General features: G+C 35.7%; 1 protein-coding gene across 13 annotated transcripts in view; it reads right to left on the bottom strand.

Annotated features, from left to right (window-relative positions):
* TCF12 (transcription factor 12) overlaps window positions 1-25,524 on the bottom strand; it is a 367,303-nt gene that overhangs the window by 12,740 nt on the left and 329,039 nt on the right. For 4 of the 13 annotated variants that reach the window (XM_025472675.3, XM_025472677.3, XM_025472676.3 and 1 more), the window contains 6 exons: window positions 23,706-23,784; window positions 15,875-15,948; window positions 14,808-14,879; window positions 13,851-14,057; window positions 4,605-4,719; window positions 3,181-3,361 (listed from right to left, as the gene is read on the bottom strand). In XM_025472675.3, the coding sequence (XP_025328460.1) occupies window positions 3,181-3,361; window positions 4,605-4,719; window positions 13,851-14,057; window positions 14,808-14,879; window positions 15,875-15,948; window positions 23,706-23,784 (728 nt within the window). The remainder of the gene's footprint in view (window positions 1-3,180; window positions 3,362-4,604; window positions 4,720-13,850; window positions 14,058-14,807; window positions 14,880-15,874; window positions 15,949-23,705; window positions 23,785-25,524) is intronic. The other 9 variants (XM_025472681.3, XM_025472682.3, XM_025472686.3 and 6 more) reach the window with 3 other exon arrangements.

Here is a 25,524-nt window from a genome sequence, read left to right as displayed (position 1 = left end):
TATTTATAGGAGCACCTGGGTGGCTCAGTTGGTTAAGAATCTGCCTTTGGCTCGGGTCATGATCTCAGGGTCCTGGGATTGAGCCTTGCATCAGGCTCCTTGCTCAGCGGGGAGTCTGCTTTTCCTTCTCCTCCTGCCTGCTGCTGCTGCCCCTGCTTGTGCTCTCTGTCAAATAAATAAATAAAATCTTAAAAAAAAAAATTCGGGATGCCTGGGTGGCTCAGCAGTTAAATATCTGCCTTTGGCTCAGGGCATGATCCCGGAGTCCCAGGATCAAGTCCCACATGCAGCTCCCCGTAGGGAGCTGCTTCTCTCTCTGCCTGTGTCTCTCAGCCAGAAACACAGCCATTTTTCAGCCATTTTTATTTATAAATAAATAAAATCTTAAAAAAAAACCCCAGAAAATTATATTTATATTTCAGAAATAAATGACTGAGCAGAGTCTCTCAGAACTCTGAAATAATATGCACAAAGATGTTTTTTCTCCGATAACTTGAGTACTATAAAATAAAGAATAAGTACACAATATTTTTACTAGCTAATTGTCAAAAATTATATAAAAATATTCTTTTATAATAGAATCACTAACTCTTTTACTTCAAAGGAACCTTTACAGATCATCTAGCCCAAAGGTTTCAAATATGGCCACCTATCAGAATTTTCAGGGGCACGTGAAAAATACAGGTTTCAAATTTCCCACTGACAGAGATGCTGATTTATTGGGCTTGGGCTGGGACTAAGGCAACCAATACAGAAATACATTTAAAATATTTCAGGATTCTGTGCATTAGGGCTGAGTACTGCCAGATTCAGAGAAATCACTGACCTCCCTAGAATCATACAGTTAATTAGTGGCAGTGTAATGACAAGGACCTAGGTAAGTGTTCATGGAAGCAGGCCTATACCACATACCTAAAATTATCATCATAACAGTATCTATAGTACCTTACTGGATATTTACTGCATACAAAAGTGTGCAAATGCATCATTTTCAGTTTATTTCCATAAGAATCCTGTAATAGAAAGTCTCTAGAGAAAAGGAACTAAAGTTCAGAGAGCTTTAATAACTTGTCCAGGGTCACTTGGCAAATATATGATAGAGCCGTAATTCAATCCAGGTTAACTTTATTTATCCAGAGACCATGTTATTAACCTATTAACTTATTAATTACTGAGCACTGCTGTTATTAGTAACCTGTTATTGTCTTCTCAATTTCTGATGATCTGTAACAGGGTTCAATAAACTATGACCCATAAGCTGGCTCCCTGTTATCTTACATAAGATTTTACTGAAAGAGCCATGCTCACTTGTTTATGTACTGCCTTTGGCTGCTTTTATTATAATGACAGAGCTGAGTAGTTGCAATACAGACCCAATGGCCCACAAAACCTAAAATAGCTACTGTCTGCCCTTTACATGGAAAGTTTGCTAAACTCTGACCTTTATGATGAAAAGATGAATAAGAAGGAAAGATGCAAATTATTTCTCTTAAAAATTCTATTTGAATAGTAAAACTATTAAAGAATTAAGATGCCTCAAAGGAGGGGTCTCTGGATTCTCTAACCCAATTTTTACTTATTCATGTCTCTATACAACAGAGTACAATGCATATTAAAATGACAGTATTAAGGGGTGCCTGGGTGGCTCAGTTGGTTAATCATCTGCCTTCAGCTCAGGGCATGATCCCAGGGTCCTGGGCTTCCTACTCAGCGGGGAGTCTGCTTCTTTCCCTCTACCCTTCCCCCTAGCTCATGCTCGCTCTCTCACTCTCAGATAAATAAAATCTTTTTAAAAAAGAGACAGTATAGGAACCTTAAGATTTAACTTTTAAATTAATTTTCTTTTTTAAAAAATTAATTTTCAATTTAATTTTTTTAAAAAGATTTTTTTCTTTTTTTAAAAAAATATTTTATTTATTTATTCATGAGAGACATACACACACACACAGAGGCACAGACATAGGCAGAGAGAGAAGCAGGCTCCATGCAGGGAGCCTGACGGGGGATTTGATCCTAAGTCTCCAGGATCATGCCCTGGGCTGAAGGTGGCGCTAAACCGCTGAGCCACCAGGGCTGCCCAAGATTTTATTTATTTATTCATGAGAGACACAAAGGCAGAGACACAGGCAGAGAGAGAAGCAGGCTCCACACAGCGAGTCCGATGTGGGACTTGATCCTGGGTCTCCAGGATTACACCGCAGGCTGAAGGCAGACACTAAATCGTTGAGCCATCCAGGCATCCCTTCGATTTAATTTTTAAGTTATAACTACCATACTCATTGCAGTCTCCTTTGTACCCTAACTTAATACAAAGAATAATGTTTTAAATATCTATATGTGACACATATATATTATTGATGTCAAAAAACAGGTTATGCCAAAAATATACAAAATCATCTAAATTTAACGCAGAACTAGAAAAATCTGAGGGAAGAACCTGGAAGTCATTTGAAACTAATGGTACTATGTGTCAATATCCACACTGCCACTGCAAAGCAAGGTCAAGTCCAATTTCTAGAAAATCTTCCACAACATCAGTCCACCTGGAGTACTTCCTTTTCCATGTTCTTCTCAAATTATTGTTTAAATTAGGAGTTGGCAAACTTCCTCTGTAAAGTGCCAGATAGTAAATATTTTCAGCTTTGTGGGCCATCTGGTCTCTGTTGTAACTACCCAAATCTGCCAGTGCATTGGGAAAGCAGCCATAGACCATACGCAAATGAATGGGGTATGGCAGTGTTCCAATAAAACTTTATTTATAAAAATAGGCAATGGGCCAGATTTGGCCTATAGGCCATAGCTTGCTGACCACTGGTTTAAATCCTACAATAGAGTTTTACCATATTCACAGTGTTAATATATTCAAGTATTTATTGGTGGGATGTGTCTGAATGTCTTCATATGCACAATTTAACTTGTTTTAATTATTTTGTCCTCTAATTGAAGGGAGAGATGTAATTCTTTTTGTTATGTAGCCCCTAAAATACTGTGGTATTATGGAATACACAATTTTGGAGTCAGCATCATATGACTCCCTTTCTAGGGATGCCAGTGAGCACTAAATGAAGTAACATGAAGTTCCAACATAGTATCTAGAACATAGCTCACACTTAATAAATGCATGATACCCTTCAACTTTCCAAGTATTTTCACCCATGGCAACGGAGTGAAATGTAATACCTGGATGCTAACAGATACCTTGTTCTGCCTCTAGATGAAACCTTGATATCTTTTTGGGAGGATTCATCATCTGATTTCATGTCATCTGATGAAGGAGGTTCATGAAGGTTTTCATCTTTTTCTTTGTTTTCAGTCTTGATTTCTGCTGGAACAACGGTTCCAGACTGATTTTGTAAGCCACCTAACAAAGAGGCAAAGAAACAAAATAAATGTCCAGAATTAGAATTAAGACAGCAGGAAGACTTGTAGATGGTGAATGTTCTTACTCGTTATAGGACTATGATGGAAATCTGAAGATGTAGGATAATATACTACTTAAAGCTGGGAAGAACTGATCCAAAAACTTTGAAGAAAATGATTTTTAAAGCATCTGATTTTTAAAGAAGTCTGGGGCACCTAAGTGGCTCAGTGGGTTAAACGTCTGACTTCACGCCTCAGTGGGGAGTCTGCTTGAGATCCCCTGTTCTCCTCCTCTTCCCTCGCCCCCCATCAAATAAATAAATCAATCTTAAAAAAAATAAAAAGTCTGACCTTGAAGGTCACTTTAACGATTACTTCTAGGCACTATTTAACAAGTGAACAAATATGAGAAACTTCATGCAGTTTAGAAATTGACTTCTAAATGCTAAGGTAAAGGAGATAAGCTTTAACACTTTCCCAGATAAGCACAATAAAATGGGTCCTATGATTAAATATAACTGGGAACACTTTACTTTGGTGCTCTTAACATAGTTACATATTTGTACTTACTTACAAGCTCTGTTATAAATATTTAACATAGTTTGTTTTTATCAGAATTGTCTCTCTCTCCAAGTAAATTATGATCTTCTAAGTAACAGATACTATCATCTGGAGCTCTCAACATACTCAGAAAAATCTCTCACTGCCTCTAGGGACCATGAGGACTCAGTCATGACAGGAAGTGATTAAGGAAGGGAGACATGATAGAAACAGGAGGAGGTAAGATGACCAGTAAATACTGAAAAGTTTGCATGTGGTTCTATCCATCAATAAGTATCTACATTTGGCCTAGCCAAATGAAGCAAATGGAACCCTAAATATCTACCCTCTATATTCAATAGCCCTACTGTTTGGAATTGTCCCACCTAAGATGGCTTTTTTTTTTTTAAAGACTTTATTTATTTATTCATGAGAGACACAGAGAGAGAGAGAGAGAGAGAGAGAGAGAGGCAGAGACACAGGCAGAGGGAGAAGCAGGCTCCATGCAGGGAGCCTGACGTGGGACTCAATCTGGGGTCTCCAGGATCACACCCTGGGCCAAAGGCGGTGCTAAACTGCTGAGCCACCTGGGCTGCCCCCTAAGATGGCTTTCGATTCACAGATGTCAATCTGCTTGTAAGAAAGATGACAGTGTTCCAAATGATATCTTTGAATGCATTACTGCTGAAAAACAATACAATTACCTCTATAATTTTCTTGTGTTTTGTGGTTCAAGTCTGTGCTTGAAGCAGTGACTGTACTAGACAGGACTGAATGATTGCCATTGAGACTGACAGAGTCTTCTCGATGAGTTCCAACCTAAGGTAAAAAAAAAAAAAAAAAAAAAGAAAAAAAAAGTCAAAACAATTCAGGGGCAATAATTGTATAAATTGTTTTAATGGTTTTAATAAAGAAAACAACATCTATCACTCATCTGAATTTAGCAACTTTTGGGGGATGCTACTTTTCTGATTTTTGGATTTCAAAAGATTTAATGGTAATATTGCTTTTAAATCAAAATATAAAAAAATAAAATTCCAACTTTCAAAGTTTATATCTCACAGAAGGTTGTGTGAAGCAAATGAGACACCAGAGAAAGCACTTTATATGCTATAAAACACTACACATTATAGCATGTTAATAATCCTACATCAATCTGAAAAATCTATATGCTGCCTAAATAAATCACAGTATATATAAATTTGCATTTAACAAAATACTGCTACACTACAAGTAATAATAGTATTTATCTGTACTTTGGTACCCTTTCCTCACACACACATATATAGTGTCTTGTTTTTTCTTCTTCCTATGTCTCCCTCAATAATTTTAAAAGAGCAGCAAAAGCAATACAAAATGAAATTGACTTAAAAGTTCTGCATTGCCAGGCAACAAAAATGACATATATTTTTATTGTTTTAATCAAACTTACATAAATCACAATTAGCTTATTAGAAGGTAAGACATACAAATACTACCAATTATTTAAATAGAGTAGTATTTTTAGAAAAACTAGTTATAAATGAAGCTTTTTACTAGAACAGTAGCGCTGTTACTAAAGAGGGTTATTGCTTGGAATTATACATAAGAATCACTGTTTTTCAATAAATCCATCAATCCCAGCAAACTCTTTTGGTTTGAATCTCTCTTGAGTAATTAATATAGTTTTTAATCTTTCATGACTTTGTGTGAATTTTACCCTAGGAAGTGTAAATACCTCTATACAAGTTTATCCTTCGGTTTCCTGTAAGCTAAACAAAAGGTACCAGAGCAAAGTTTCAGGCAACAGGCCATTTGGTACTTGTCCTGTTTGGAACACATCAGGTCTTTCACCACACTTTTTAAGAAATATATGTTCTCCGCCCTTATTATCTTTATTTTTTTTTTTTCCTTATTATCTTTAATGCAGCTTTCACTTTTTAAATTTTTCTGAGAAGGGGGAGCAGGAGGGAAGAGCAGAGGGAGGGGGAGAGAAAGAATCTTAAGCAGGCTCCACACCTAGTGCTGAGCCCAAGACGGGGCTCCATCTGTCACAACCTTGAGATCGTAACCTGAGCCAAAATCAAGAGTCAGACACTTAACTGACGAGCCACCCAGGTGTCCCTTTAATGTAGTTTTAAAAAACCCACTTAATATATTCCCTATCTACTTTTAAATTTATTTGAGGATTAGTCATTGCTGATGATTAGTTGCTTTTTTTTGCTTATTATGAACTACTTAATCATCTAAGCAGAGGGCCAGTTCAAAACTCCAACTGATAAAAACAAATATAGTATAAATACAATATATAGCTACAAAATTTTTGGGACTTTAGGAGTCTAAGCCTATTCTGAAGATAAATACCACCAGAATAATTTTGACTGGTTGAAGAAACCACTGCAGGACAAAGTAAAAACTTAGATTTCTGTGTTTGTGTTTATACTGTAAACTTTAAAAGTTCTGTGATCTTTGGTCTATGTGCTAATTTTTGTTCTTACCTAGTATTTTGAGCTATAATACCAAGTAACTTAAAAGAGAATAGCTTTTTAAAGCTTAAACTTTTAAAGTTATGTATATTTACTCTATACTACATGTGTACAACTCATTTAATAGCTCTGTAAGACAATATCATCGAGTACCCTGACTGAATTTTCATCCAAGTGATAACACATCTTCTGAATTCTTACTTATTAGTAGAAGCAATTCTTTGATTATCTGAATCTCAACTAATAAAAATGTCCTATCATTTCCCTTCTGATGAAAGGCCTGGCAAACTAAAGACTATCTATATAAATCTTAGGGCTTTTGCCTTTACCTGAAGGAAAATCATATGGCTTATCAATTTGTTTTGGGATACAAATGCCAGTAAATATTTTCATCTCTATGGAATACTATGAACTAAGTATATTTTTGGCTTCCAGAAAGAAGAAAAAAATTAAACCTTTGAAAAATGGTCTCAGACTAGCAAAAAGCTGCAAGTCTGGAGTTTTTCATGTTAATGAAGTTAGCAGGAATTTTTTTTTTTTTTTTTTTTTTTTTTTTTTTTTTTTTTTTTTTTTTTTTTTTTTTTTTTTTTTTGGTAACTTGATTCCTCTCGCAAATGGCCCTAATATATTTTCTGGAGAATTTGACTTTCACAGTTCTTAAGTTCTATTTAACCCTTGCTCACACTGGCTCCCATGTCCTCCTTTTAATCTGCAGCTACCCATTCAAATGGCTCTGTCCACAGACACAACAGGTGTATAAACAGTTCTTTGTCTGAGCTCAGAGACTGGGCCAGCCAGATAGGACCCTATGTTTAATTGTTCCTCTCGTTAGCATACAGCTGACAGGCTGCTCCTACTGGGGGGAGTAGCAGGGGAAGGCAAACCCCTAGGCCTGCTATGCTCTAAACTTCAATTATTATGAAGAGCTCTATTTCAGAATAAAAGACCCATCTCATTAAATGACATCATCCTGCATTCTGAATCTTCACAATCTGTGTATGGCCTTACTTTTGTGGGAGCACCCAACAAGGGACCTGTTTTCATTTAATTTGGCCAATAGCTTTAGCACCCACAATAGAAAAATGCTAAATCTAATTAGTTGATGAATAAGAGGTCTTGTGAATTAAGGAGCAGATTGAAAAGTACTCAGTATGAATTCCTCTCTGATTCTGAATTCTATTCTAATAATTTGTTCCATTTGTACTATTCACTGAATACTAATGATTTATATTAATCAGTATTAATCTACAGACTGATTAAAGGATCTTTATGTTCTGTATGTATTTTGTTTTACCTAAGTTTTAAGCTAGAAACTTGGCAGAATTCATTATGGTTCCTTTTTAATGATATTGCCATAGATGTATAACCTGTATGGTTTTCAAACTTAAAAGTTGCCATTTGGAACAACTTTGAATTTAAAAAATGGTAGCAAATCTCTTAAAAACCACTGTCATGTAGTTTGAATGAGAAAAAAATTAAATTGCCCATTCAGGAAAAAATTGGTTAAAAAAGTAAAATACAGTTAAAAATAAACTCCAATTCATTTGAACCTAGGCACATAATTTCTATAGCATATACACCTATACTAATAAAATTAAAAACTGTCTAAATCTAAGATTAAAAGAATTCCAAATTTGGTATCGTGGCAAAAGTGTTAATTTTGAATAAATATTACTTTGCTTTTTAGTCTTTAATGAGTTAATCCTATTCTCTAACTGCTTTAGGATTTAGAAAAGAAACTTAATTTTTATTTTTAAATTATTACATAAGAAACTTTAAATCCTACAATTTAAGATTATTTATTCTGTTGTCATACAACAACACCACACATCTCCAACCACAGTTTAAATAACAAAAACCCCAAGCAATTAAAAAAAAATTAAGAAATGGTTGGATTAAATTTCCTCAGTACTTATAACAAAGAAATCAATGGATTTCATGGACCTCATGGATACAATTTTATAACATAAATAAAAAACTTTTTAAGATTTGCATCAAGCTTCCATTAATACAAAAAGCTTTAAGATTTTAAAAATTTCATGAGACACACAGAGAGAGAGAGAGAGGCAGAGACAGAGGCAGAGGGAGAAGGAGCCTGCTTCTGCGTAGAGCCTGATACAGGACTCGATTCCAGGACCCTGGGATCATGACCTGAGCCAAAGGCAGAACACTCCACAATTGAGCCACCTAGGTGCCCTAATGCAAAAAGCTTCTAATATAACTTAGCACGAAGTTAAAATCACTGTTGCAGGAATAACTGAGTACTTTCTATTAAAGATAAAAGTGGTATCATGGAGCTATCTCATTGGGCCTCAGTATTCCAGATATTACAGCCATAAACAGATGTGACATACAATAACTTGGTACTGTTGAGACCTCTTCATAATGCCCAAATGAAATCAACAATTCCTTTTTGATTTTCCACTTAATATCAGTATTTTTTCCTGTCAGCAGTTTACTTCAAGAGTTTATTCTTAGGGGATCCCTGGGTGGCTCAGCGGTTTAGCGCCTGCCTTTGGCCCAGGGCGCGATCCTGGAGTCCAGGGATCGAGTCCCGCGTTGGGCTCCCTGTGTGGAGCCTGCTTTTCCCTCTGCCTGTGTCTCTGCCTCTCTCTCTCTACGTCTATCATGAATAAATAAATAAAATCTTAAAAAAAAAAAAAAGAGTTTATTCTTATACTAAATAAACAGGAGCAAAACTAAAGTCCAATGTTGACATTTAAAAGACTCTAAAAATCCAGATTTTGTGCTTTAACATTTAAACAGTGTCTCAATCATAACCTAGTAAGAGTATCTGACAAAAAGTCGTAAGATTTATATTTTATTTCAGCAAATATGGAGAAATCATCAAAAATACTGAAAGGGAGTATGAAATTAAGTAGATAAAAATGTTAACCCCATTCAAAAATTAGAGCAAATATTAAAACTATGCTAAGCTGGCTACGCTAATTATATTTTAAAAAGTAAAAGTACCCATTTTTTAAATAAAGATTTTATTTATTTATTTGAAATAGTGAGAGTGAGAGAGCAGGGTAGGGAGGGAGAGGGAAAGGGAGAAGCAGATTTCCCACTGAGCAGAGAGCCTGATGCAGGGCTCGATCTCAGGACCCTGGGATCACAACCTGAGTCAAAGGCAGATGCTCCACCAGTAAGCCACCCAAGTGCCCCAAGAATTTTTTTTTTTTTTTGAGATTTTATTTATCTGACACAGAGAGAGAAAGCACAAGCAGGAGGAACAGCAGGCAGAGAGAGAGGGATAAGCAGATTCCCTGCTGAGCAGAGAGCCTGATGCAGGGCCTGATCTCAAGACCTTGGGATCATGACCAGAGCTGAAGGTAGATGCTTAACCAACTGACCCATCTAAGCACCCCAGAATTATCCATTTCTTAGTTACTCTTGTGACATAGTAATCTTTCAAAATATTTAATTTTTGTGTGTATGAGCTAAACTAATGTTCAAAGCTTTCTGTGGTTGAAACCGCATTTAATTCTAAACTTTGAGGCTGGTCAAGTTCAGTTAAAAGTAACAATAGTCAAAATTAAATCTTGATATTGGCTCCAATTAACATATGTTTTTGGCAGTTGGTAGTCTTATCTCCTTGGTGTGAAACATAAAAATCTTTTTCTGGAATAATAAAAAAATACCAGACAATTATTTCATCTACAAGACAAGAGATGAAAAAAAAAAAAAAAAAAAAACCCAAGACAAGAAGATGGATCTCTCACAAATCAACACTTAGCTATGGATGACTTTTATTGACATAATCTTCCTATGACTGAAAAAAATGTAAAGAAAGTTTAACAGCAACAAAGTTAATTCCCTGACCAAGGGACACTATTTTGATTAACCTATCTATGTAGCCTTATACTATCAGTAATCTTAACAGCATTTTAGGCTGAGAGCTAGGCCATCTGTACCACTTTTATCTTGGCATCAATTCTTATTCTTCTACTTTAAGTGTATCCTGGCTTACCTCAAATATTCCAACTACTTCAACAATACTGCCAAACTAATCACTTAAAAAGAAATAAGCAGACAGTTAAGACTCCAAGAAAAAGAAAAAAAAACTTGCTAACCCTTGTTACCTGACCTGGGAAGCTAATTTATCTTGTAACTCAAAAATTGGCAAGGTCTGGCCTATTGGCCAAATCTGGTCCTGGTTTTTTTTTTTTTTTATTTTAGATTTTATTTATTTGAGAGAGAGAGAGACAGAGGGAAAGAGAGAGAGAGAGAGAGAGCAAGCACAGTGGAGGGAGAAACAGACTCCCCATTGAGCAGGGAGCCCAATGTGGGGCTCAAGCCCAGGACCCTGGGATCATGATCTGAGCTGAAGGCAGACACTTCACGAACTGAGACACCCAGGTGCTCCGGTCCCGGTTTTTTTTTTTTTTTTTTTTTTACAAATTAAGGAGTTCTCTTTATGTAAATGAAGTTTTATTGTAACAGCTACCCATTGTTTTCATAATGTCTATGGCTGCTTTTATGTTACAATGTTAGAGTTAAGTAGTTGTGACAGAGACCATATAAGCCTGCAAAACTGAAAATATTTACTATCTGGCCTTTTACAGAAGTATGCTGATCCCACTTCTAAATGCTTGGAGAGAAAGCAATCATATTTAAAACCTGCAATTAGGATGGTACCCTACAGTAATGCCCATGAGAATAAAAATTTTATTTGAATGTTCTGTGGAATTCCTGAAGTGATGTTTATTAGAATAATCCTATTCTTTGCAGAAAATAAATGGAATGATGAAAATTACATATTTTAGTGAGAAGCTGACCTTACATATTTTACATGGTAACACAGAATTGCTGATAAACTGGTATTTATGTGGTTATTTCATAATTTTGGCCATGTAACCCCCATTTTTAGGAGCCTTTAAAACAAATACCGATTTATGTTAATGTAGAGGAAAAGTATAAAAACTACCAGAAAGTTAAACAGGGCCAAAAAGGAAAAGTGATTCTAGAATGTAAACTTGTGTCATTTCTTAGTCATCATCAGTTAGAAGACAGAGAGACACGAGAGAAAAATAAAAGCAGAAGATTAATTCTTGGGCAGCCCAGGTGGGTCAGCGGTTTAACGCCGCCTTCAGTCCAGGGCCTGATCCTGGAGACCGGGGATCCAGTCCCACGTTGGGCTCCCTGCATGGAGCCTGCATCTCCCTCTGCCTGTGTCTCTGCCTCTCTCTCTGTTTCTCAAGAATAAATAAATAAAATATTTAAAAAAAAGATTACTTCTTAAAGATGGCTGGCAACAGTTATAATATGTCCCCCCAAATCACATACCTTCCAATAATATGAAAAGAGTGGATTCCACATAGGTGGGTACTGGGCAAATTACTGATGTCCTCAGACATGGGTAAGAGCCACAAGGATAAGAATCTTCCTCAATGGGAGAGTCACTGGCTGACTATGAACTTCATTTCATTCTATCCTTGGATCTTTTTGCTGAAATTGAGAACTGAGGACTCACAGCTAAACTACTCATTTCAGAAGGATGGGAAATGAACAGTGACTCACCTGACAGTTTCAGATTTTTTGGTCAGTTAATAACTTTTACATTTTGAGGGTAAACCTGTCAGAAACATCTGTAGCTCCAGCTCCACTAGTGACTGTATCTGGATGGAGCAGATATAGCAGATGATGTCTGGAAGATTTTCACCAGCTTGATTGCCTCTAAGAAGGCTATGGGAACTGGAGTGAGGATTGCGGTAGACACACTGAGCAGCAGTGTGGGCTTAGCTGTTGCGGCACTCATGCTCCTGCTCAGACTAAGCCAGATGCACCTCACATTGACAAGACTTTTTTCTAGACTATTTTTTTTCCTTTTAAAAGAATATTTCTGGCAGCCTTTTTGTTGATGCTCTGAAGTAGACAGCATATTCCTAGACGACAGAATGGTAGCTACTTTTTTAATTAAAAACTTCAGGGCAACATTTAATGAAGTAATTTTTCCCTCTGCAAATCCTTCTAAAATGCACTACACTTCTACGTGACTTTGTAGGACTAGATTTTGAAAAGTCTCTTTCCAACTCACATCCAAAGTTCATAAAAACAACCTCCCCAAGATGTTCCATTTTATACAAATGCTATATTTAATTGGGAGAAGCCAGAGATACATCAAATATTGTACAGGAGCAGTGAGCTATGAACAGGAAAGAATTAAAAGGTGATTAAGAAGTGAGAAATAACTTCAAATTTTGCAGTTCAGACAAACTTGGGATTCATATATATTGATTTTCAAGGCACTCTTCTAAATAAGGATAAGCAGTTATTTCAACAAAACAATTCATTAATTTGACAATCTACATTTATATTTGTAACAGATACTATATTATATACCACTGATATTATTTTATTATTACTAACTGATAATACTCCCTTATATTTCTATGACTTTCATAATTTAAAATGTTTTCACATCTTATTAGCTTTCTGATAACAACACAAACTAATTTAGAAGGCGCTTGCATTTCAAGGTTTTCTGGCATTGAAAAAAAAAATCCAAAACTAGTTGTTAAGATATGTAGGCTATCTAATGTCACCTATGTTGCCAAAAACATTGTACTCGGGAAACTAGGCAGTGATGTTTGATGTTTACTTCAGCTGCTACAAAATGAATATAAATGGCTGTCTGACACATGAATGTGAAAGTGTGGAACCCAACCTATTTTATAAAACACAAGCCTTCAGCATTTGGGACACCTAATTATTTCGATGATAGGTGAATTTTACCCTTGATCACATGGCTTACAGGTAGAAATCTGCTTTGTAGGAGAATATTTCACAGCATGCAATAAATCCTAAAAACAATGCTATAAACATTCAAACACATGGCATCAGTTGAATTGCAGGTTCTAAAGAGCTTCATTCCTTTAAAAAGACAATCTGGATAAAAAATGGTAAGGTAGGACATACAACAAAATTTTTTTTCTCTCTAAAGAATTATGTATTTAAAAAGACGGATTGGATTATTTTATTCTCTTCAGAAATTAATTGAACATTGTTTCCTTTCATTGTCACTTAAATTACAGCTATTCTTAAAACTACCCCATTTTTTTCTTTGTTTGGTAAGAAAGCTTACATTTGGACTAGTACAAATAATTTCACATTCCTTCTGCTTTTGAAGGGTGATTCCAAATTATAATAAACAGCCGTTCTAGACCAGAACCCTTGAAATTCAGGCTTTACTGTTTTTGCTCTTTAGACTTCCTACACACTATTTCAAGGCAAAAACTGTTCTGGTGACACATCTGGAGGAAAAAAACTCTTAAGTTTAAGCTAAAATGGTCTTGTAGAAAGTTTTAGCTCTTTGCACATGATCATTAACAGGACTTTAAGGGCCAATGTTCAGCCAATCACTCTGCCTAGTAAGTGTTTTTAAACAAGAAGGACCCTCTCTTCCAAAGATTTCATGAAAAACATTTAAGACTATACTATAGGCTTTAGTGGTTATTACAAAAAAGATGAGCACTATTTTACCATTGAAGCAGATCGACTGCTTGTAACAAGGTTTGATCCACCATAGTTTGAATTGAGGCTTCCAATTGATGCATTATGGGATGGTCCCAATAAACTGTGTATATCACTGTGACCAGCAGGCAAACTAGTAGACGGTCCCACAGCATGGTTCCGCAGCACATGGATAGCATCATCCAGTCTGTCTAAACGATCCTCCATTCGAGATTGCTGTAGGAATTGAAAAAAGACATGGGGTTACTGCTGGTATCTGTTAAATTCATTAAACTGCTATGTTTCCTACTTTGGGTTATATGGAAGACAGCAAGTCAAATGTACTATATCAAGTAGCTTCAAAAGCAACTACCTGCACTACTACCAAGAATCAAAGAAAAGATATTTGTCAACTAAGCAAAATTAACAAAGCTTCAGAAACAAATCACTGCTTCATATAATCTATTTACCAACATACCATGAGGCTATTTCTTTTGGCTTCCTACAAAAGATGAAGGCTAGTCTGCTGTGTCTGATAATTACAGGTGATTAAAAAGATAACCTGGACTTTAATACTGATCTTTGAAATGAGGGCAAACTTGGGGAAGGGTCCTCAAGTCCATCAAGTTTAAGTTGTAATTTTGTTTTAAGCGAATAAGCATACCTATCTTAAATGATTAACACATCCAAATATGTTCTTTCACAAAACTGAGGAAATGATATTGTCTGTGGATACACACATGCCCCATACACAAACATATTAGAATTTTAAAAATCAAAAGCACATGCCAGTAGAGCTCTTTTAAAAAGAATCATTCTCAATAACATAAAAGAACAAAAATCTATTCTTACATACTCTACAAAAACGAAAATGGTCACTGATTTTAAAAGACTTTGGAGTCTGTACAGACTTGAAGATTTTAAATGGATAATAGGAAGTATAAGTAATTGAAACACAAAAAAGGCACCATCTAAAAGAAATAGTACCTCACAGACATCCTTTAAGAAGGACATTGCATCTTGCAAATGCTCGTGAAGTTGCTGCTCAACTCGATTTTTCTGGCAAAGTCAAGACAGAACAGGAGGCAAAGCACAGGTTAAGATTAACTCCAAAAGAGATGAGGAAATAGCTGATGTGCATGTCAGCATAACATGTTAGTAAAGTTAACGCGGAGACCTGCAAGATCTACTTGTATTAAGGTATGAGAAGGCTGGGATTTAACAGCGAAGTTACAAGGTTAGCATCTAAATAGCACACATTGCTTATATTTGTTTGCAAAATATGAGAGAAGAAGACTTTCCTTTCAACTATTCTGTTAGTCACAGAAAAAGAACTTTTCTATTTGTAACCTGGAATTACTGAATGATATATGACTTAGCATTCCATCAAGTCATCCTTATTATTTTTTTATAATACTTTGTAATTCTGTGGTAAGCAATGAAAAGCCACAGTAGTTTACATTCTATTGCAAATTATTCGCCCTCAATACCCAGACAGGCTCTTTTATTCTGCTGCCTTATTCATTTTGTTAAATAACATTTTTGCTTATACAATTAACACGATACATTTTTTAAAAAAGAAAACATGAGAAGTAACACTTTTCATGACAAATATAATTGATATTATATTTTAAACTTTTAATGGACATGTAATAAATTATATACAGAATAGACACATAAGAAAGAGTAAAATATACCATTTTCCACTGCTGGACTAATTTTCTTGCTTTTACTTGATCTCTGGGCCTTTTTGTTTGTTTCCTCTTTTATGTAAACATAACAATATAGAAGAATTAAACTCTAGATTTATCAAAGAAGCAAAAATCCCATAACTCTATTTCAACACCAGCTGTCCAGAAGCCTGATGTCCCAAAGAACAGATGGCAAAAGGCACACCCAATGTGTCTTATATTGTTAAACTAAATCAGGCCATTTGTTAGCAAAGAATTTGTGTGTAATGCTATCCTACTGTTTTTTTTACTCAAGATTTACTGAAAAAATGTACTCTGCACTGTCAGATAAAAGTGACCTGTTTATTTCTAAGAGGTTCTTACCAGGGAGTGGAGTGAGTTTTCATAACTTGGGGATGAAGGAGCTTGCCCTCCAGGTCTGGGCCACTGACTGGTACCTGTTAAAACAAAACATGAAAAGCACATATACATAACCTTGGTTAAATCGATGATCTTGATAATGTTCTGAAACAAAGGGTAAAGGTGCTCTGTAGTTGTACATAAACTTATGTAAGCATTTTTGTTCAGCCTTCAGCATAGTATTGCCTACTTATAAGCCCAACACATTAGAAAAAAATCTTTTTCATTATTCATACAACAGTATTAGGAGTTTAAAAAAAAGACAAGACTATACTTTAAAAATAACTATTTAAAAAAAAATAAAAAAAAATAAAAATAACTATTTTTTAAAAATTTGTATTAGTTGGGATGCCTGGGTGGCTCAGTGGTTGAGCCTCTGAACCTCTTCCCTCAGCTGAGGGAGTGATCCCAGTCCCAGAATTGAGTCCCACATCCAGCTCTCTGTGGGGGCTTGCTTCTCCCTCTGCCTGTGTCTCTGCCTCTCTCTGTGTATCTCTCATGAATAAATAAACAAAATCTTAAAAAAAAAACCTGTATTAGTTTTATTAACTACTTCTGTTATATTTTGTAACAAAAAAAAGCAGAAACAGATCCATAAATACAGAGAACAAATTGGTGGTTGGCAGAGGGGAGGGGCGCAGGAGGAAGGGAAAAGTGAGCAAAGAAGTGGGAGTTATAAACTTGCAGTTATGGAATGAATAAGTCATGGGATGAAAGGTACAGCATAGGGAATATAGTCAGTGGTACTGTAATAGTGTTATATGGTGACAGATGGTAGCCACACTTGCGGTGAGCATATGATAACATATAGAGCTGTCAAACCAGTATGCTGTATACCTGAAATTAATGTAACACTGTCAACTATGCTTCAAAAAACCAAAACCAAAACAACAAAAACTTTTATGGTTTGCATGTTCTTCAGACTTTGTCCAAAAGCACACATTATCTTGAGACGATGTACTTAAAATATACATAACTTAAAATTCTGTTCCTCCCCCCATGGCTTTACATAGTGTTCATGACAATGTTAATAATGACTGTTAATATTCACCGGATTCTCTAGATCATAATTTACTTAACCATCACTATTCCTTCACTATTGGATGTTTTGGCTGCTTTCAGTAGGCTATTATGAATCGTATCTAAATATTTCCATATTGTGAGTGGTAAACATTGTTATTTTCTTTTTGGGAACATGTCTTGAGGATAAATAGCATTTATTTGCAGGCATGGAGCCCAACATGGGGCTTGAACTCAAGATTAAGACCTGAGTTGAAATCAAAGTCAGATGCTTAACTGACTGAGCAACCCAGGTGCCCCAAGGATAAATAGCATTTCTGAATTAAAAGGTATAAACATATTTATGATCCTTAATTCACAAAGCCAAATTACTGTCTAAAGTGTCCTGCTACTTGTGCCATTAAGTTATACACAAATGCACCAATTTCAAATGACTGCAAATGCATTTATCTATTAAACATTTTCCCAGCATAATTTATACCAACACATATTATTTAATTTGGAAAGTATCAGTTTGAGAACTGTTAAAGGTTGTTTGCCCTTCAACTTGCAACATAATAATAGAAAGAAAAAAGAAGTTCAGAGTAGAAAAAATAAAAAGGAAAAAAACTAAAAAAAAAAAAAAAAAAAAAAGGAAGGATTAACTCGATGTGTTGGAGAGAATGTAATGTAGTGTTTAAATGGTCTTGTCAAGGTAGCTTTAAAAAAAAAAAGACAACATACTTGATCAAAAATCTTATTTCATGACTGTGCATTTAGAAATAAATTACTTACAGAAAATAATGAAAACCATCCAAAAAAATACGTGTTATTGCTCTTAATAAAAGCTTCAGGGACAGGCAGCCCAGGTGGCTTGGCGGTTTGGCGCCGCCTTCGGCCCAGGGTATGATCCTGGAGACCCAAGATCGAGTCCCATGTCGGGCTCCCTGCATGCAGCCTGCTTCTCCCTCTGCCTGTGTCTGTGCCCCCGCCCTCTTCTGTGTCTCATGAATAAATGAATAAAATCTTAAAAAAAAAAGGTTCAGGGACAACCTGAGTTTTATTAGAAATCCAAAACTGGAGAACTTAAAGGTTTATTTAATTTGTCTCATTTACTGCTAACTGAAGTTTTAGCATTCACCAAATAATGTTGTAGATTATTTGCTACATTCAGAAAACATTGATAAACTTATCACAAACTTATATTATGTCATAACTATTATAGTTCACTTTCACTGAATAAACGGGTAATTCTATTCCCGTCAAACATATATATTTTGCAGGTTAAAAAGTTGGAAAGATTCTTAACCTGATTATCTCTCTCAATTATATGCATGTGATTGCATATAATTTGTGATTATATAAAAAATTTTTGTGATTATATAGAAAATATTTGAATACTAAAACTGTAAGAAAAATGTTAATGTACTTCATCAGATAATTTTTTTTTACTCGTAAGCAAATTACATATCTTGAGGACTATTACAAAGTTTCCTGCTAGACACACAAAGGTAATCCTAATTCAACTACATAAATCATGGACAATCTAAAATTGTGCAAGGAAACAGAAGCTTGTGAACTAACTTATTTAACAAGCAGTATTTAGCAACCAGAGAAATCCAGTAACTGACTACATGAAGAATTCATATAAACAGCATTTCTATTTAGCCTGTACCTCACCACTGATTTTACTGCACTGGTACTTTCCAAGCACAGATGTTGAATTATGAATTTTCTGTGGATAAGAGGTTAATTACAATTCATTTTGAAAAAGACCCCAAATTACTTTGAATGTAGCTTCTTTTAAATGTTTACAATATTTTATTTTTAGACATTTTGTTTCATCTTTTCTATTTCCCTTTGGTGATCAGCCTGTAATAGGACTCTAATCATAAAATTATTTAATCTGTATAGGATATTAATACAAATTTTCTGTTTAAACACCACAGGATTGTTAGTGTGCATCTGGTTGGCAACAGAGGCAATTTCTGTGGTTCTTCAACTAGTTTAGTGTTGAGGAATGAAATGTGCAGAGTTACTTAGATAAGAAATCACTCACAATCGTTATTTTTTTTACACTGATGCGAAGAAATCATATTAAAGTGTATATGCAAAATGGAATTCATTAAACTGGAAAAATACAAATACACTCAAACCTGTTTTGTTTTTATTATGGGACTGGCCTGCCTTAGTGTGACATACTTGGTTAAAACAGAATACTAACGTGCTTAAATCACTGATAACTGTTCGAACTTCATAGCAATGAATGCCAAGTTATATAGTTCATGGACAGAGCTCCTTGAACCCCAGTTAGTCCTTTCAAAAAATTCATGTTATTAGTCACAAAAGGGATGACTGGATAGTTTAGAAGAAGTCAATCCCAGAGCTGATGCTGGCATCTCTATCTCTAGCTTGTCATCATCAACTGTAGCATTATTACACACATATGGAAGAGAATAGGGGATTTCCTACCTTCTTTCTCTGTCACTTGATATCTGGAGTAGACTCACTACTGGATATCTGGATATCTACTCACTTGGGGCTTATCCTTCCTTCTATTATATAAGCACAACCTTGCAACTGTTTTTGTAGCTAACAATTTCTGTAACTGCCTGGGCCTTTTAGGGATCACCCCAAAAAGGACTGTAATAAACTTACCTGCTCTTAAAATTTAATGACCATTTCCCAATAATAAGCTAGCTAGGTGATTAGGAGAATTGAATTATTTGGCTAGAAAATATGGACAGGCTTTCTTTCATCACTAAATTCAAAATTAACCTAGTGTTTCTGATCTGGTCTCACTCTGAATGGAATTTAGAGTTAACTGGTTAATAAATTTAAAGACTAGATACCAACACTTTGAATGGCTGAAAGAAATTCTTAGAATCATTTATCATGCATTTTCTTATTTTGTTAGTTGCCTCCCTTTGTAATCTCACTTTATTTTTTTTAAAGATTTATTTATTTATTTATTTATTTATTTATTTATTTATTTATTTATTTATTTATGATAGAGAGAGAGAGAGAGAGAGAGAGAGACAGAGACACAGGAGGAGGGAGAAGCAGGCTCCATGCCGGGAGCCTGACATGGGACTCGATCCCAGGACTCCAGGATCGCGCTCTGGGCCAAAGGCAGGTGCCAAACTGTTGAGCCACCCAGGGATCCCATAATCTCACTTTAAACTCAAACTTGCATGAGATCTTGGAAAAAAGTTGGATAATCCTTAATGTAGCACTGAGCGCTCTGCTTTCCATAATTTGGCTCTTGCCAACCTTTCCATCTTAGTGTTTCACATGTCCATTCGTGGAGAGTTCATAATCATTCAATCCCATGACTCCAGATGAAGAAGTCATGTGCTTTCTTGCATCTGGATCTTTGTTACACTCTTCCTTTGGACCCAGGAAAGCTCTTTCTCCTTTTTAAGTCCTGTTCTCTTCATGAAGTTTATTCCAACCACTCTAGCTTAAGAGTGAATTCTGACGGTTGTATTTTTATGTGTTTATCTTTTATTTTCTCAGCTAAATTGAAAATCTCCTGAAGTCAGATAAATGCCTAACACCAAACACACTGACAGATGATAAAAATAACTATCTCATTGATTAAACTAGCCAAAACTAAGGAATCTTTTCTTCCCTCTCTTCTCTTCCTCCCTCTTTATTTCTATTGTACATGTTCTCAAGATTGCTACTGAGTATTGCAGTTATTAAACCTTTGTTTATTTATATTCCAAGAGTTAGAAAGGCAAAACATGGTTTTGCTTGTCTGCTTCCCAAGTTCCTTTAGTAAACACACCCTCTTAAATACTTGTGTCCTTTCCCAAATGGACATAGTCATCTCTCTTCCACCTTGCTGCTAGAGCGCTGATTTTGTTCAGAAGGGGGTGGGGTATCTATCTTTTCCTGGTATGAACCAGAAAAGAGTAACTCTATTCTTAGCTCTTGGGTAAATCCTGATGTCTAAGATAAACATGGTGGGTTCCATTTTTGTTATGAGCAGGTATGTTAGGGTCCCAGTGCTGGCCAATGACTCATGAGGGCCAATCTGCTGAAAAGGCTTCTGAAAAAGATTCTTACAATACAAGGCAAAGATGGCCCTTTTTCTTCTAATGAACATGGTTATGTCCACATATGGTATCTTGAATAGCTGAACTTGCCACCACCAGGGTGAGGAAGAACTGCAAAGTAGTAGAGCAGGAGCTCTGACATACTGGTACCCAGGAATTTGCCCTGCTATGGGCTTCTTGTACAAGATAAGCAAGCCCCTTATTATTTAAGCTAGTCAAGACAAGAGATTTTCTTCCTTTTAGCCTAATTCATCCCGACTGATACATGATAACTATCTCAGAAGTGCCTCATAAGCACACTCTAGGTAGAAATAGATGTTCTTGGCCTGAAAAGTTCCTAAGGAAAATAAGTGGAATTTAAACAGGAATGATGGTTGCCTTAGAAGCTGCCTATGTGGCTCTTCACTTGTGTCTGACTGATACTCAGGCATAGAGAAGAGGACAAACGTAGAAAGCACACAGTGGGTAGATTTTTTTTACTCTAGATAACAGGCTACTACCATAAAAGGTACCAAACAATTTCCACGTATTATAATGGAAACTCTGGTTTGCTCCATCTTTTTCATGTGAATAATTTATCACATTATGCTTTCCTTTTTCCTTCTCCCTTTACCTTTCTGCCAATTTAGGGTGTGTGCATATGTCTGTGTGGGGACAGGAAGGAAAATACTAGATACAGGAGATGGGAGAGAAGTGCAACTGCATAAAATCAGTCTTTGATGTGCTGTTTCAGTAGGAATAAAGAAAGAAAGAATTTTTCTTTGAATATGACTGCCGAATTGAATAAGAAGCCTATTAATACCTTCATTAAACACTTCAATAGACCATAGATTTTCATTAATCAGCTGAATCAAAGAGAAAAAAGGGTATCACTCATTAAACATCAAATAAAGATGGAGGAGGAATGTGAGATTTTACTTTGGACCATTATTTTTTGAAAAATGTCTAAGTCTTCCTATTCTCCATTTTAGTGATGTCCCCTCATAAATTCTAAACTCCTCTGCTGCCTGACTTCCCATTCAGTATTAATAAAAACCAAAGGGCAGCCTGGGTGGCTCGGTGGTTTGGTGCTGCCTTCGGCCCAAGGTGTGGTTCTGGAGACCCGGGATTGAGTCCCGCTTTGGGCCTTTTGCATGGAGCCTGCTTCTCCCTCTGACTGTGCCTGTGCCTCTCTCACTCTGTGTGTCTCTCATGAATAAATAAATAAAATCTTTAAAAAAACAAAAAACAAAACAAAAACCAAAGGACACTTTTACAGCTCACTGGGCAGAGGTGAGAAGGTGGGAACACATAGTAAGAACCAATATACTCATCTCTGAGAAAGAGGTAAACAGGCTGTGGCAAAAATGCCACTGATAATTTCAGTAAAACTGTGCCAGAGGGGTGAGTAGGGTTAAAGTTACATCATTCTTCCTGTAATTTCAGCTCTCTGTTAAATAACAACTTTAAGTCAATGGGTCTTTCATAGTCCTGTCTATGCGGGGAACAGCTGTTCAACTTTTACTAGACAGCTGAAGCCACGGTGTCTGAGAAAGTGGCAGAACCCACTAAGAGCTGAAAGCAGCTGCCAGCAGTTCATCATCTCCACACTGGAATGCTTCTTAGCAGTCACAAAGCTAATACACAAAGCACAGGTGATAGCCAGGGCCTTGATATATCAGAAACCCTCAATAAAGCAAAAAGGTTTAACAACAACAACAACAATAACAAAGCCACATGGACTTAATGACATGATCAGAAAAAGAATCATTTCTGAGGTCAAATTCTGGAGGAACAGGACAATTTTTACCCAATTGCCTAATGTCTTTCCCTTAGAACTAATACATTTCTTCTTTAGCATATTTTTTCCTCTGGACACTGCTAAAAAAATATGCTTTAAAATTATAGCTTAATGAATATTAAGCATTTTCCTATAGTTTTATTTATTCCTAATATTAAAAAATTTCTATTTTGAATAATAACAATTGTATTTCAACAAATTTATACTGTAGGATAGTATCAAATGTGGAAAGAAACAGGAAAAAGTAAAACAAATCTGAACCACTTATCTAATTAAAAAATTTCTATTTTGAATAATAACAATTGTATTTCAACAAATTTATACCGTAGGATAGTATCAAATGTGGAAAGAAACAGGAAAAAGTAAAACAAATCTGAACCACTTATCTAACTCTACTAACAATATTTATCCACATTCGTAAAGACTTCTTTTTCTTAGCAAAAAACCCTACATTATTCCTAATGTATGTGTGTGTATATGCATACATACATACACACATATATATGAAATAACAACTTAGTGGACCTAAAAATAAAGACAAACTAGCAGAAAGTTATTCATCTCTGAGTCTTACACGTGGTACATAGCAGAGAACAAGGAAGAAAGAAGTTAGATATACTTCTAAATAGGTTATTTTGATTATTTTCTATGCTACCTTACCAAAAATCTTGATATATCTACTCTATTTTGCTTTCATCACAACTGTCTAGCCTTATTTTTATCTTAATAACTGCTCCTAAAATTTATACTAAATTAAGAATTGGAAAAGAATAATTCAAAACTAGCAAATATTTAAATATTCTCCAAAATAAGTAAGAGGAAGGCTCTGTTTACAAGTTTTCTCAAAACTCAGATAATTTTTTCAAGATTTTATTGGACAATAAACAAAGTTCAAAATTTTCAAAGCAGCCCCACCCATGTTTTTAAGTCAACAGATAAAACAGAAGCCTACCTGTGAGAGGTGAGGGTGATCCAACTGGTGTTGATGGATTTGATGGAAAACTACTGCTGGTATGGTCAGGAGAATAAATCTAACCAGAAAACAAAATATACATGTATCAATATGTGACAACAAAAAATATAAATCCATCTGTATGGAGTTATTTTTATAATCTAAGTTGCCACTCATAAAACTCAGAGCGAAAAACCGGTTTCATCAATTTAGGACTATTACATTAGGCTATGTATAGTTTTATTTATTTTTTTAAAGATTTTATCTATTTATTCATGAGAGACACAGAGGGGGCGAGAGAGGTAGAAACACAGGCAGAGGGAGAAGCAGGCTCCATGCAGGGAGCCCGATGTGGGACTCCATCCTGGGTCTTCAGGATCATGCCCTAGGCCAAAGTCAGGCGCTAAACCGCTGAACCACCCAGGAATCCCAAGGCTATGTATAGTTTTCAAACTAGTATTAAAAAGTATTTAGGAGCACCTGGGTGATTCAGTTGGTTAAGTGTCTGCCTTTGGCTCTGATCATGATCCTGGGATCCTGGGATCAAGCCCCACATTGGGCTCCCTGCACAGTGGGGAGTCTGCTTATCCCTCTGTCCCTGTTTGTTTTTTCTCTCAAAATAAATCAATAAAATCTTAAAAAAAAAAAAAGGTATCATATATTCCAGGGGTGCTTACCTGGCTCAGTGAGTATAGCATGTGACTCTCATGAGTTTGAGCCTCACGTTGGACACAGAGACTACTTAAAAAAAAAAAACCATATGTATTCTAATAATGAGAGGGAAAATAGATCATATTTGTTTATCACTGTAGCTGAAAATTACTTACATTTCTGTTAGAAAAAGAGAATGACTGTAGAATTCACACGTCTAATAAACAATCTTTCTTAAATATATCATCCAAATAAGTGATATCCATTAAAAAAATAATTATCTCCAGAAACTATTATCTTTTGATAAGTCTTACCGTTTAAAAGCCAAAGAAAATAATTTTTTTTTTTTGAAAATAATTTTTTGAAGTAGTTATCCCCTCTCATTTAAAAAGCTCTCAGTCTGATCAATTACATTTTTGCCAAATGATGTATCATATAAAACTGAACTTGTGGTGATGTCTGGGTGGCTCAGTGGTTGGGTGTCTGCCTTTGGCTCAGGGTGTGACCCCGAGGTTCTGGAATCGAGTCCCACATTGGGCTCCTGGCATGAAGCCTGTTTCTCCTCTCTCTGTGTATGTCTCTGCCTCTCTCTGTGTCTCTCATGAATAAGTAAATAAAATATGTAAACAAAAACAAAAACAAAAAAAGAAAAACTGAACCTGTGTCCAAAGGGTTTATTTTGTCACCCTTGAGGAAGAAACCCTAAAAGTCTCTCAGATAACATTCCCAAAATGATTTGTTGATTTTACCTCCTAAGAGGTCCATTTCTTTCTTTCATTCATTCATTCATTCATTCATTCATTCATTCATTCATTCATTGAGAGAAAACACAGGGGAGGTGGCAGGAACTGAGGAGGAGGGGCAGAGGGAGTGAAGGATCTTAGGTAGGCTCCATGTTCAGCACAGAGCCACACATGGGCTCAACATGGACTTGATGTCACTACCCTGTGATCATGAGCTGAGCTGAAATCAAGAGTTAGATGCTTAACCCACTGAGCCACCCAGGCACCACTAAGAGAACCATTTAAAAAAAGTATAAGATCTAGATGCATAAATTTTGGTATTTTGGCTGAAAATTTTGTTGAAATTTTTTGTATTTATTTCATATTGCTAAAACATTGTGACAGACAATAGTGACAAGTTTACCCAATTAACCATTAAATATTTT

This window comes from Canis lupus, chromosome 30 (assembly GCF_003254725.2).
Source record: "Canis lupus dingo isolate Sandy chromosome 30, ASM325472v2, whole genome shotgun sequence".
Lineage (NCBI taxonomy): Eukaryota > Metazoa > Chordata > Mammalia > Carnivora > Canidae > Canis > Canis lupus.
Note: the sequence above shows the minus strand (reverse complement) of the source record. Positions and strands in the feature narration are given on the sequence as shown.